Below are 14,524 nucleotides of genomic sequence, written 5' to 3' on the forward strand. Positions count from 1 at the left end.
CATACCCAGTATATTTCAATTCGGCTAGGTGTCTGTTAATAAGATCACAGTCCAAGTACAGAAGCTGAAGTTAGAAATGTCTCTCAGAAGCCCAAAATGCAGACCTTTCAACTTTATCCAGATAAGACTCCCTCTCTTTCCTTTTCTGAATAGTGGAAGGTAATGCCCTTCTAAACCTCAAAATAGGAAGGAAGTGTCCCACCATCCATTCAAGCTGGTTTCTGAGCCAATGAAGTACAGGAGCAAGGTATAAATGAAGCTGTCCTCATCTTGTTAACCCAGACTGGCTTCAGGATCCCAATCATTTTGCCTCAGCCTCCTGAATGATGGGATCACAGACATATATCACCATGCCAAGTATTTTTATTCATGTATGTATTACCAGAATCTAGCCAAGAGCCTGATTTAAAAAACAGTTAAGAGGGATTGAAGAGATGCTTCAGTGATTAAGAGCACTTGCTTTGCAATAATGAGGACCTGAGTTCAGATCTCAACATTCCTATCACCCAGTCCCAAAGAGGAAGACACCACTGCAGGTGGTGCCTGACTGAAGGGTGCCACCAGGCTTCTGTTGCATGACTGGAATGAACAGTGAGGCATCAGGGTATGGCCAGACCACCTTTTTCTGCTTAAAAAAAAGTAGCTTTATAGAGTTAATAAGGAGGAGCAGCATGTAGCTTGGGACAGAGAGAAGAGGGATGGGGAGACAACATTGGAAAAGATGTATAGGCCATTGTTAGAAAAGTGGCATTCAGGGAAGACAAAGAGCTATAAAGAGCTCAAGAAGACAAAATGGAACCATGTGAGTGTCTTCCCTGCCTCCTCATGAAAACTTACAATCAAGAATCAGGCTACTTTTCTCTTATTGCTGGTTTTAATAAAGTAGATGTTTATTAACTGTTATTTGACAATGTCACACTATTTTAATGCATTCACTGCACTCTCATGTACCACTCTTTTTACACCCACGGTCCTTCCCTGACAGACCCCTTCCCCACATTCATGTCCTTTTGTTTTGTTTTGTGACCCACTGTGTTTAACTAGGGTCATCCGTATGTCCATGGAACCATCCACTTGAGCCTGGTGTGCTCAACAGTGAGAACACAGAATCCATCACTAGCCAAAGGCTCGGGTGGGAGGCCTTAAGAGTATGGAGCACCTCCCATCCATGCCTGTTAACAACCACAACCACAGCTGCTATAGGTTCAAGGTCAAAATGGTTTGTCCTGCCTCAAATTATGTAACTTTTAAAGGAAATTTTTAGCCAAATCTGAGTTCCTAATGGACACAACATCTTCTTAGAATGGATCTTAAGGGCAAGACAAACAGACCTGCTGACTTTGGGATTAGAACAGTACTAGAGTCATGGACATTTTTTCCTCCAGTTTTATTTAAATAAGTATGAACGGGATGTGGTGGCACATGCTTTAATCCCAGCATTTGAGAGGCAGAGGCAAGTTTATCTCTGTGAATTCGAGGCCAGCCTGGTTTACAAAGTGAGTTCCAGGACAGTCAGGACTGTTTTCACAGAGAAACCCTGTCTTGAACAACCCCCCCCCCCCGTAACACACACATACAAAAACAAAACCCCAGAATAAAACAAACAAACAAAAAACCCATAAATAAGAAGTAGATAAACAAAACTGGCACACACATGCAAAAACTGGTTGTAAATGTAACTACAACATTTAGAGAAAGTATATCAGTTCTGGGCCATAAAGGTGTGTCAACAAAGTGATGATACAATCAACAAAAACTCATCTTAGGCTGGACAAATAAAAATATAAAAAACTCAATAATGCAGCCGGGTGTTGGTGGCACACACTTTTAGTTCCAGCACTTGGGAGGCAGAGGCAGGTGGATCTCTGTGAGTTCAAGATCAGCCTAATCTACAGAGCTAGTTCCAGGACAGGTTCCAAAGCAATACAGAAAAACCCTGTCTGGAAAAACCAAAAAAAAAAAAAAAACCTCATTTAATAGTAGGTAAAACTCATGTATCTTCTACAGAAGTTCCAAAGCCTGTATATAAATATGAATGCTGATATAAAATGAGGATGCTGGCCTAAATGGCACCTAAGCCATTTGATAACATCGCTGAAGAGGATTCTGGAAAATCATGCCATAAGCACTTTCAATACTAAAAGGAAAAGAGTGTAGAGTGTGACATTAAACATGAGACAGAGCAAACAAAACCAAGAAGCTGTTGTAGTTTGATCAAGGGAACAGAATGCTTACTTTTACATGTATCTATCTTCTCTACAACTACATTATGTAATGTTTGACAAGAGGGTCTATGGAAATATATTCACATTTGTTCCCTAACACAACATGGCCCATAGCAGGCTACAGATAAATATTAAGCAGTAGAGAGGTCAGACAGGCAACCTTAAAACTATGGCATTGAATTTACTCAGAAGATAGTGGAGATAGAAAGATTCATGGGAACAGAAAATTCTGAGTACACATTCAATTTTTAAGTACTGTTAGTATCTTTTAATATCTGGAAAAGTGTGGTCCAGTGTAAATGGCTGCTTGTTAGAACAAGTAGGCTTGGTAGACTACACAGGAATATGAAGCAAGCTTGATTGAGCATCAAATAAAAGGAAAAATTAGTAGTAAATCCATGAATTTGGTATGAAACAGTAATGTATTTCTAAATCACTAATTGAATAATGTGATTTTATTCACTTTTTATCACAAATTATGGTTTAGGGAAGAAGATTGAAAAGGATACTAAAGTAAAAAATTCATAGAAAAGTGGTTGTTAATGTGATAAGAAAACAAGAAAAAAACATACTCCTAAATCATAAAGCTGTTAAGCTAACTGGTCAAATTAAGAGAAACCTATCAAAATCTTGTGTGAAAAAAACTTAGTCTACACTTTTAAAGTTGGTGCAAATAAAAATTAAGACAGTTGGAGGATGGAGAGATGGCTCAGCAGTTTAAAACATTTAACTATTCTCATAGAGGACCCAAGTTTGACTTCTAGCACCCATGTCAAGTGCCTCACAAACATAATTCAAGGTCCAGAAGTATGTGACACCACACACACACACACACACACACACACACACACACACACACACACACAGAGAGAGAGAGAGAGAGAGAGAGAGAGAGAGAGAGAAAGGTTTTAAAATTGGGCATTTAGAAGAAAAATAAATTAACAAAAACAAAGTGACTATAAGGCAATACTACCTGACTTGATAAATTCTTCATCAGAAAAAACAAAAATCATTGAAACTGCTCAAACACTGCAACCCTATAATACAATTCCTCATGTGGTAACACCCAACCATAAAATTGTTTCATTGATACTTCATAACTAATTTTGCTACTGTTATGAATTATAATGTAAATATCTGATATGAAACCCCTTTTACTCCCCAAGTGGTCACGACTCACAAGTTGAGAACTGCTGGCTTAGACAGTAATAGCTTCAAGAGGCAACTAAAGAGGTAACACAATCCTTCCTACTAAAGATCTTAGAACTCCAGAACCCTAATTTTCACAGAAGTTTGAAAATCCTGTATCAATACAGTATAATGGTAAGTTCACAAACTGACTAATAAAGAGATCTCAGGTTCCATTATAATTATTGTAGATAAATTAAAGATAAAGCAAAAGATATTAGCTAATGTAGATAGAAATTAGCTTCTGACAAAACAATTTTGATAAATCTACATCACTTCTGTGATGGTTTACTTTTAGTGTCAACTTCATACAGCCTAGGATCACTTAGGAAGAGTCTCAATGAGGGATATTATACATTGAGTTGGCTTGTGGGTGTGTCTGTAGGAAATTGTATGAATTGAAATGGGAAGACACAGCCCACTGTGGGGGTACCATTCCCTAGGCAGGAGGTCCTGTTAAGAGTAGAAAAATTGAGCTGAACACAAGCAAGAAAGACAATAAGCAACATACATTCATTTAGTCTCTCTGTTGATTGTGGGAATATGATTTGATTAGCTGTTTTAAGTTCCTGCTGCCTTACTTTCCTGAGATGGACTACCACCTGCAACTATGAACTAAAATAAACCCTTTCTCCCTAAGGATATTTTATCACAGCAACAGAAACAAAACAACTTCTAGTTATTCAAATGATGACCTGGAGCACACTAGCTTAGTGAGTCTAATTTCTGTACCTAAAAAGTTGGTCATCTATAGAGTATCATACACAAAAATTACTAGAAAAAAAAAGAATTATTTCTGTAAAAGAAAGAATCATGCCTCATTACCTTCATGTTTCCCCCATAAGAATAAAATACAGGTTTAAAATACAAAACTACCGTGACTTTATATTTAGCACATGAAACTAATTGAAAGAAACAAAGCACTAAGGTATTAAAATCAGTGCCTGGAAAGATTTAACTATGTTTCTTTTGCTTGTTTTTTCAAGACAGGGTTTCTCTGTGTAGCCCTGTCTGTCCTAGAACTAGCTTTGTAAACCAGGCTGGCCTCAAACTCAACTCACAGGAATACAGCTGTCCCTGCCTTTCAAGTGCTTGGACTAAAGGCATGTGCACTACCATGCCTGGCCAGTAACTATGGTTCTTTAAGGCACTTATTGATAGTCAATTAACATTAATCATTTTATGTGTGCTTTAGAGTGTGAAACTTCCAAACTTCCTTGTTATACTATCACCTCTAAATAATATAATACTGATGAGAATAACTAAACATATTTCAAAGTTTCACAACTGGACAGGGTGGTAGCAAATAAATCTCACTATGAATGATACTTATCTAAAAACAATTTTTAAATTATCTTTACAAAATGTTTCTGCTTATCATTTGAGATCCAGGAAATGAATCTTTACTCTCTCTGACCCTCACAAGGAATACATGCTATTGTAAACAATTTTTAAAAGTAGCCAACAAAGACTCATTATCACGTTTTTGTTTATTGTTGTGTATGTTTTTGAACTGCTTCCTATAATTCTGTTTACCATACTTAACACAATCATGATGCACAAATCCTCCCAATATCACAAAAGCATCTTTAGTCTTCTTCCATCCCACATCTTTGCACAGAGGATAAAAATAATTTCCTGTGTAAAATCTCAACTGCTCACTGGACGGTGGTGGTGCAAGCCTTTAATCCCAGCATTTAAGAGGCAGAGGCAGGCAGATCTCTGTGAGTTGAAGACCAGTCTGGTCTACAAGAGCTAGTTCAAGGACAGCCTCAAAGCCACAGAGAAACCCTGTCTCCAAAATCCAAAAAGAAAATAAAGCTCAACTGCTTCAAATAAGAACATTGATGAATCTGTTCCTGGGAAAACATAAGCACTTAAAAATATTTAAAAATGGACAAACAGATGCAATTAAAGGCTTGTGGGGGAGGGGCAACAAAAATACCATGTACTGAAATACAAAATAATACCTAACAATGCAAAACCCAAACAAAGATACTATGAAGCCTAGTTTGAAATACACTACTACAGGCAACACCAGAAGTGCCTGACTGTATTGCAAAATCTTCTGCATCTTTCACCTAAACAGAGATAACTGAAGTACAGCTTTGTTACTTCCAATGGCTAAAATGACACAGTTTAAAAAGACACTGAGAATTAGGGCAGCAGTTAAGAGTACTTCCAGCTCTTGCAAAAGACCCAGGTTCAGTTCCCAGTGCCCAACAGCAACTTACAACCAATTCCCAATGCCAAAGTACAATTCCAGGCTCAAGGGGATCTGGGACCTTCTTCTGATCACCGCCAGCACCAGACACACACACACACACACACATTGTGTGTGTGTGTGTGTGTTTAACATATATGAAAACAAAACACTAATATACATAAAATAAAAATTTTTAATTAAAAACACTGAAAATGCAAATTTTCAATTTCCAAGATCTATCCATCTCTAACTCATAAGGCAGCTTTAGCATTAGGAGAATCCAGGCAGGTGGGAACTGGGAAGAGCAGCTTTAAGACAAGCCATTGCAACAGTGAGTGGATAAGTTTCTTTAAGAGATGGTTATAAAAGTTCTGGGGAAACAAGCCACTGAGATAACAGGTAGTTAAGATTTGAGAGTCTCAATTCAGTATTCCTACCATCCATAGATAAGACTGTAATGAACATGAACTGATCAAGTATTTAGATAAAACAGATAGCTTCTATTGCTTTTCTGAAACAGCAAGAGAATGGTCTTCAATAGATTACTATTCCTACTAAGTTCCATGACAGGATGCTTCATACGCCATTATTAGCAAAGCATCATTTTATTCTGTAAGTGAAACACATCCCTATTTCCTAGTGAACTATATCAGTCATTTCCTTTATTATCTGACTTATCTAGGGGCTCATCCTGACTTGCTTGAAAAGTCAGTTGTCCACATTGATCAGCTACTGCTCCTTCTCTCATTTAATGTTTGTACTTTCTCTCTTAATTTTATTCATTTCCTACTGTTTTAATTCTAAGTTTAATAGAAATCAGATTTCAATTTAAGAGGTAAAATTCTGATGTATGTATTTACAAATAATCTACAACAAGACTAACTCACCAACTGGATGAGTGATGGTGTTCTGAAGGCCAGGGATTACCACAGAGTAGGTAGGTGAGCGATAAGGATAAATTGTTGTAGGATTTGTAGAGATAATATTCTGTGTAGTACCAGAAAATACATTGGAAACACTTAGAGGGAAGCGTTTTCGCTTCCCTGGACGAGGCTGATAAACCCAACCTAAAGAAAAAGATAGAGACTTTTTAATGTGAATACACAGACTCTGGCCTTTTCATATTAAAAATACAGGACACTTTAAAGTTTTTTAAAAATGGGTTATCTAAAAGTATATTTTCTAGCTCCATGAGGCTATTTCTTTGAACAAATTCTCTACTGTCCATTTTAACATCCACATAAGCTTATTTTGTTAATTGTGTAACCCATACTAGAGAGGAAGGTTAAATTTCTTATATTCAGGGAGAGTGACTTTGTGGTAGAATCTATACCAGTCATTTGAGTTTGAATCCCAAGCCCTTTCTTCTACTAAAGAAAAATACACTATAAGATACTATTTACTTCCTCCCCTTCCTCACCCTGCATGATACAAACGTCAGCAGCTTACAATGTAATAGTCAATAACAACCAGTCACTGTTTTTATGCCTGGTTTAGGAAATCACTGAGACTTGGCAACTACTAAAACCATAAACACCTTAAATTTCCTTCAAAGTCAGAAGTGTGATGCCGTCATATAAACAAATCACTGGTTCCATCCAGTTGGTAACTCAGAATCTTGCCTCCTAAAATATTTCTGCTTATATTTCGGAAAAATTCTTAGCCAGGCAGTAGTGGTGCACACCTTTAATTCCAGTACTTGGGAGGCAGGTGCAGGCAGATCTCTATGAGTTCAAAGTCTACAGAGTGAGTTCCAGGACAGCAAGGACTGATTCAAAGAGAAACCCTGTCTTGAAAAACAAACAAACAAACAAACAAACAAAAAACCAAACAACAACAACAAAAAAAAAATCTTTTCCCATTATGCACAGTCATATAAGCCACGAAAAATGCATAGTTCCTGATCTTTATCTCAATGCCTGAGGAAGAGGAATCACTCATTTAAAATTGTACGATGATAGGAATAAATCCATCGATCAAAATGCCAGACTATGTTCTGATAACCATTTAACATTAAAATGGAACTGGATATTAATTACTCCATTTTAATTATCTTTGAAATGTGAGTTGTGTTTCTTTTCTGTTGCCATAACTATTTAATATGTCTAGTATAGTACAAAATAGAACCATGGAGATTTACTGTTACCTTTATAGCTATAGCTGTTTGTATGTATCTACATGTATTTAATCAAACTCATAGTTAAATCATCTCTCTCCTGATTTGCATTAGCTGGTAAATATGTGATCAGGTATTTCACAACTGTTTTCTACTTAAGAAAATGTATGCTAAGTATTAATTCAATCATTATTATAATGTTAGCCATTATATTCTTTCTCACACATAGATTAGGAAATCTCAACCTAACTTAATCTTTACCTAAATAAATTTAAAAGAAATTGGAAAGAGCCTTTGTTCATTTCATTGATTACCAGGAAATTCCTCTCTGTGCTTTTCTTTAATCTTTTGTGCTTCATCATAATAGGGTTTCTTTTGTTCTTCACTAAGTTTGTTCCACTCTAACCCGAGCTGGACACTGATTTCTGCATTGTTGGCGGCTGGGTTAGCTTTGGCTAGAGCTGGTCGGTGGATTCTTGCCCAAACCATAAATGCATTCATAGGTCGCTTCACATGACCATTTCTGTCCTTACTGAAGGGAGTATCAGGTATTCCTATATGACAAAAATTAAGAGACTAAGTTAATGTGCCACGTATGCAATTTTAGTTTGAAGTGTACCTTCATCTATACTTACATTTCAAGTACCTGAAAACATACACTACAATACAGTCAAAATACTGCCAATATTCCAAAATTTCTTATAGTCCCTGAATTCAGCATTCTAAATTGTAGCTTAGAATGACTCCTAGAGTGTATAATATTGTTAAAGATACTGTTCAGTAATGTTAGAGACTCAATGGACGGCTACTTATTTCTTTGAGCTTCATTAATACCTCTAATAGTAATTAACATTTAGTTTATTTCCTACTAAAATTAGTTTATTATTGGGGGCAGGAACTATGACTCATTCATAACTATGTACCTAGCACTACATGGATGTTAGTTACTTAAGTATTTAAAGTAAGTCATTTACAAAAGTAACTGTAATGTTCTTCAAAGCAAACAATATTTATGCTACAGTTTTTCACTATGAAGGTAAAATTTGTGCCACAGTGAATCATTAAAACTAGTCTCTCATGTCCTTGGAGAATACAAGTGACCCTGAGAGTCACAGTACCAGTTAAAAATCCCTATAAAGGAAATTCACTAAATTTATATACCTATGCAATTCATCAAAGTACTATCTATGGCCAGGTGGTAGTGTCACATGCCTTTACTCCCAGCACTTGGGAGGCAGAGGCAGGTGGATCTCTGTGAGTTTGATGCCTCCCTAGTTTACAGGGTGAGTTCAAGGACAGCCAGGGCTACACAGAGAGACCCAGTCTCAAAAAAAAGTACTACCTATGAACTTTTTACATTAATTCATTTTAAGGTTGTTTGATATGTAAAAACATTTTATATGTGCAATGATGTTTAGAAGAATGATGACTGGGTATGTAGCTTAGTTGGTAGAATGTTTTCTGTAGTATGCATAAAGCCCTGGGTTCAACTGCCAGTGCCATATTAAAAAAAAAAAAAATCAAGGTATAGTAAGTGGTATGTGCACACACAAAATAAATAGAAAAGGGGTATTTAAATAGTAAAAGGTAAAAGGGTGGGTAGAATCAGCACTGAAAATAGGAAAACAATAAATGTAAAAGCTCATGAAAATACAAAAAAAATGATATGACTTCCTGACATTCTGTGACAGTGTTCTTTCTGTATGAACTAATCTTAAGGACTTGCTAATTAGATACTTGAAAATACTGGAAAGTAGTATTTGGTTGTAGTCACTACTACTTCAAGTGTATCACTTCTTTTTAAAAATTTCTAGCTTATTATTTTTACTAATATTTATAGAAAGATTTTACTTTCAGAATACTACACTGCTATGTTTGAATATTTTCTCCAAGAGAAGAGTTCCTGCTCCCTCTAAAGGTAACATCTGTATAAACAATTATCATTCTTCCTGGAATACTGGTTTTGTTTTATCAGGAAATTTGATATGTTATTTCTGTATATGCTGGTGGATCTGTATTATATAACAAGGCATTCTGTTGTGTCTATTATGTAACTGTTTACTAAATCTCGAAATTAAAAAAAAAACTGTGGAAATCCTTCACACTTAATTTGTTTATTTACTAGTACACAAGCAAATCAATTAGAAACGATCCCTGCGTGGGCCAAGAATCAGTACGGTGATTCTAATTCTCAGGCTTCGGATCCTGAACCGCTAGTATGTCTGCTATGAACAACACAGACGCAGCTGTGAAACTGTGAAAGCCAAGTTCCCCTGCATTCTAATACCTGCATCTGAAGGAAGCACGGTGAGGGGGACATCTTTGGTTTCGATTTTTACAGAAGGCTCCAGTAAGGACTGCATTTTAATAGGCACTGGTGTCAGGGGGACCTTGGACAACCGTATCAGCTCAGAGGGCGGAGGCCCCTGAAATTGGATACGGGCCCCAGGAGGGACCGTGTGGAGAGTCAAAGGGAACCTTAGGTCTTGCTGGTGCGGCCCAAAAGCACTGGAAGGCTGGGCCAGGATAGCATCCTTGCTGCCGTGGACCAGGCCATTGGACGCGGCTTCCGAGCCCAGCCTGCAGTCGTCCCTCAGTCTGTCTGGCTCCTCGGTCTTGATGACTCCTTCTCCGATGGCCAGCAGGTTCCTGCCTTCCCCGCCTTTCAGCGCGTCCCTCGGGGCCTCCTCTGCCTCCAGCTTGGCTTTCTTCTCATCCCCTCGGCGGCCGTCGAGGGCCTTCCCGGTGCCATCCAACTTGGCGGACCTGGAGGCTCTAGGGCCGGCCTCGGTGGTCCTCCGAGATCCCAGCGACAGGTCCAAGCCCGCCCCCAGCTCCTGTTTCTCGGCCTTGACGATCAGCGTCCGGGGCTGCATGGGGCGCAGCTCCGGCCTGCAAGGGCCTGCGTCGGCCGCGGACTGCGGCGGCAACAGCAGCAGCTCGGGCCTCAGCTGCAGGAGGCGCGCCTGCGCGGACGACGGGGCGGCCGCGGCGGTGGCACCCTCGTCAGGAGCCTGCGGTAAGAGCGGCCCGGGTGGCAGCAGCAGCACCTGCTCCGGCTTCACTTGCAGCAGACGCCGCGGCCCGGCCTGCGCACCCGCCGCCGCGGCCTCCCCGCACGACGAGGCCACTGCGGCGATGGCGGCCGCGGCCTGGACCGGCGGCGACTGAGGACGCTCGGCGGCCGCGGCCCGGAAGGTGGCGGCCTCGACGGACTGCGCGGGCGGAGCGGGGCGCAACGGGCGCGGTGGGGTGGGCCGCGGCGGTTGGCGCGGCGGCGGCGGCGGCTCCGGCCTGGCTCTCTCCATGGGGGAGGGGGCGGCCGGCTTGGTCGCGGCCGGGATTGTGAGCTCAGCCGTTTGTTGGCGGCCTCCCCCTCCCCCTTTCGGTTAAGACCCTTCCAAGGCCTTGGCTACCCAGAACCCTACGCGCTCCACAGACTCGGGCCTCCGGCTCGCCTCGCCCAATCATAAGCGGCCTGGTGCTTCGGGTCAGCCAATCACAGGCGCGCTCCTCGGCTCCTCCCACTCTCCGCTCTAGCTGTGTGCGAGAACACTGGAATCATCCGCCATGTCCCGGGCCGAAGCACCTGTTTCCCATTTTCCCCCCCAGCCTCTTCACTCTCCCGCTCTTCCGGATTCTCTTCAACCTTGTCCTTGGTTACCCCACCCCACCCCCGCCCAGAGCGCGACAATGGCGTTGCCCAGGAAACCCTGTGGTTCCACGCCTCTACAAACGGCCTTTCTTGCGGGCTGGGCAACACTGCCTTGAGTCTTCATTAGGCCCGAGCGTCGTAGGGTCTTTCACCGATTCTCAGGGGATAGTGGGGACATCTTGTGGCTCATCACCGACCTCATTAGTCGGTCATATTGGAACGGTGTTTGACTCGGTAGAACTATTTTGCTAGTTGAATTTTCAATCACCCTACTTTGAAAATACGAACCAAATTCATCCACCTTTGGAGGTTCTACCCGCCATTATCCTTCGCTTCTTCTACATGGATGTTGCAGTAATCCATTGTCTTGCTCTTCACCGTTGTCTCACTACTTTCCAATTGCCAGTGGTTCTAAAAATACAAGTCTGACCTGTCACATTACCCCCAAATCTTTCTACTGTTCCCACTGGTCGTGAGACAAAAGTACCAAATTCTTGTCAGAGCCTGAAAAGTTTGGTAGTGGCTTGGTTCAACTTACAATTCTTCTATGTAGGTTTTGTGCCCGCTCCCTGGCCGCCCGTGCCATTCTTTTACACCACAGGGCGTTTTTTAGCATGTCAGGTTTTTGTAAAAGTCTCTCTAACTCCTGCTTATTTTTCAAACAGGAGCCGAACTGTACTTCAGAGAAAACAATGACACAGCATCCATTCGAATCCCTTTTATGCACTCATACCTGATCACATCCTTTGAAGTGCTTTGTTTGATTATTCTGTTGACTCTTCCAATTGATTGTTACCTTCTTTGAGGAAGAACTGCTTATTCTTGCTCATCGTTGACTCCCAATGCCAACTGTTGAGTAATCGCTCAATAAATGCTTGTTGAAGAGGAAATGAGTAAGAACTCCCACAGCCTAATAAAACAGTAACACTGCTTATGTTCAGGGCTTATTTGAGTTATTTTGTTTTTTGTTTTGTTTTTTTTTTTTTCCCTGTGTGTGCCTCTTCTTTTAAGTATGATTGTCCTTGGTTTTCATTAAATATCCCGAAGTAAATGAGAAATTCTCTAAACATTTACTGCATCACTAGAAATCTTGACTTCATACTACAGCTCTGCCTTGAAGTAGATGAGCCTATATCAAAGACGATCCAAGATGAATTTAATTCTTTCTAACCTTCTTGTCAAATGTGCTAAACAAGTTTATACATGGAAGAACACATCACACAGAGAACCGAACCTCTAAAATGTACTTAGGAGGTTGAGGCAGGAGAGTTGATTGCACAAGTCTGGGGGCAGCATGAATTATATGTCAGTTACAGTCCAGCATTACAGTCCAGGCCACAATATGAGATTCTGTCTCAAAAAGACCAAACTATACTAAAAAACCCAGATAAGAATAACTCAGCATCTCAAAAATATAGTATTTAGCTTAGAGAAAGCAACAGAATTTAATTGGCACACTAAAAAGACAATTAAAAATACTATGAAAAAAATGAAAGGAAGAAAAGAGCATGGCAGACAAGTGTTCCTAAATTAAAAGTTTCAGTAGTGGAAATAAGGGTAAAAGTCTGTTTCAAGTGTTTGTGGTGCACACTTTTAATCCCAGGACTCAGGAGGCAGAAGCAGGCCGATCTTTGAGTTTGAGGCCAGCCTGGTCTACAGAGCTAGTTCCAGGACTGGCTCCAGAGCAATACAGAGAAACCCTGCCTCGAAAACAAAGTCTGTTTTGCCTAATAAGAATACTTTAACATACAGTAGAGTGAAAATAATTGGAGAGAAGAGGATGTAAAGCAGGGCAAAGATATATTAAACAATGATCACAGGAGATTGAGAAAGGCTATGTTAAAACATTTTAGTATAGGAAATGTCACTGGGGAAAGACAGGGACATTTCATAATAACAAAAGGGCTAACACATCAGAGCATGGTAATTGCCAATATAGCAGCTAGTACAACCTCACTGTGCCCCCCCCCCCAGAATATGTGACACAAAAACTGGAGAGGAGAAATTTGGATACTTCAATATTTCTTTAAAATTTCAAAAATTACATTTATTTATGGTGTGTGGGGAGGGTATAAGTGTATGTGTGTCCAGGGAGGTAATACACATGCCACAGTGTGAGTCTCTGGGATTGAGCTCAAGTTGCCAGACTTGGTAGCAAATGCTTTTACCCACTGAACCATCTCACTGGCTCAACATGCTGTAGTCAGTATCTACAGACTCTTTTCAGTGCAACTGAAATGTTCTGCAGGGATTGTACACTGTGTCATAATGCAAGAGGGACCATAGTCACACAGTCTCTGACCTCAGAAATTATAGGTCAATGGATAACAGAAAAATTATAAATGTCTCACACAGTTTCTAAATGACCGCTGATTACAGAAGAAATATGGGAAATCAGAAAATATGTTCTAGCAAATCAAAATTATTGTGATATAAGAGCAGTTCAAAAGGGAAATTTTATGAGCAATTCAAAGGGAAATTTTTTAAAAATTAAAAATATATCATTTACCTTAAGAAACTAAAAAAGGGTCAATGTAAAAAAATGGAGCAACTAAATATCACAGTATAGATAAATAAAAACAGCACAATAATAGCATCAGTGAGACTTGGGGTTTATTTTTTGATCTTTCAAAACCTCTAGGCCATTGATCTTATGGAGATAATAGAGTTTATCAACTGTTTAACTGACACATTAGATGAAATGGTAAAATTTCTATATAGAAGTGATAGAAATGTCAATCAAGGGAAATATGGACAAAGAAAATATATGTATGCACAATAGAGTATTATTCATTCATAAGGAAAAATGAGATCACTTCATTTGCAACAAAATGGATGGACATGGATATCATAATACTAAGTAAACTAAGCCAGACTCAGTCACTCTACATATTTTCTGGCATGTACAATCAAGACCAGAAAGAAAAAAGACACGAGAATAGAAGAAGGCTTCTTTTCGTGGGAAACGGTCTTTTGCTTTGGTAATGAGTAGAATTGACCTTTTGCTTTCTTCTCTCATTGGGCCAGGAAGAGTATCGGTATTGGAAAGACTAGTTGGGAAGAGAAAGGGGTCAGTGAAATGGGAGGGAGCAAGAGAAGAAAATCTGGGGGATATGGTTAAAGCATATTACATA

General features: G+C 39.8%; 2 protein-coding genes across 5 annotated transcripts in view; both read right to left on the reverse strand.

Moving 5' to 3' along the window:
• The window catches only part of Sox30 (SRY-box transcription factor 30), a 38,349-nt gene extending 26,981 nt beyond the window's left edge, over nucleotides 1-11,368 (reverse strand). For both annotated transcript variants that reach the window (XM_051180875.1, XM_051180876.1), the window contains exons 1-3: nucleotides 10,023-11,368; nucleotides 8,050-8,289; nucleotides 6,507-6,686 (exon numbers count right to left, since the gene is read on the reverse strand). In XM_051180875.1, the coding sequence (XP_051036832.1) occupies nucleotides 6,507-6,686; nucleotides 8,050-8,289; nucleotides 10,023-11,043 (1,441 nt within the window). In that variant the 5' untranslated portion in view covers nucleotides 11,044-11,368. The remainder of the gene's footprint in view (nucleotides 1-6,506; nucleotides 6,687-8,049; nucleotides 8,290-10,022) is intronic.
• Nucleotides 1-14,524, reverse strand: part of Adam19 (ADAM metallopeptidase domain 19) — a 1,172,352-nt gene that overhangs the window by 148,937 nt on the left and 1,008,891 nt on the right. The gene's annotated exons all lie outside the window — the stretch shown is intronic.

The sequence above is a fragment of the Phodopus roborovskii genome, unplaced genomic scaffold, assembly GCF_943737965.1.
Source record: "Phodopus roborovskii unplaced genomic scaffold, PHOROB, whole genome shotgun sequence".
Taxonomy (NCBI): domain Eukaryota; kingdom Metazoa; phylum Chordata; class Mammalia; order Rodentia; family Cricetidae; genus Phodopus; species Phodopus roborovskii.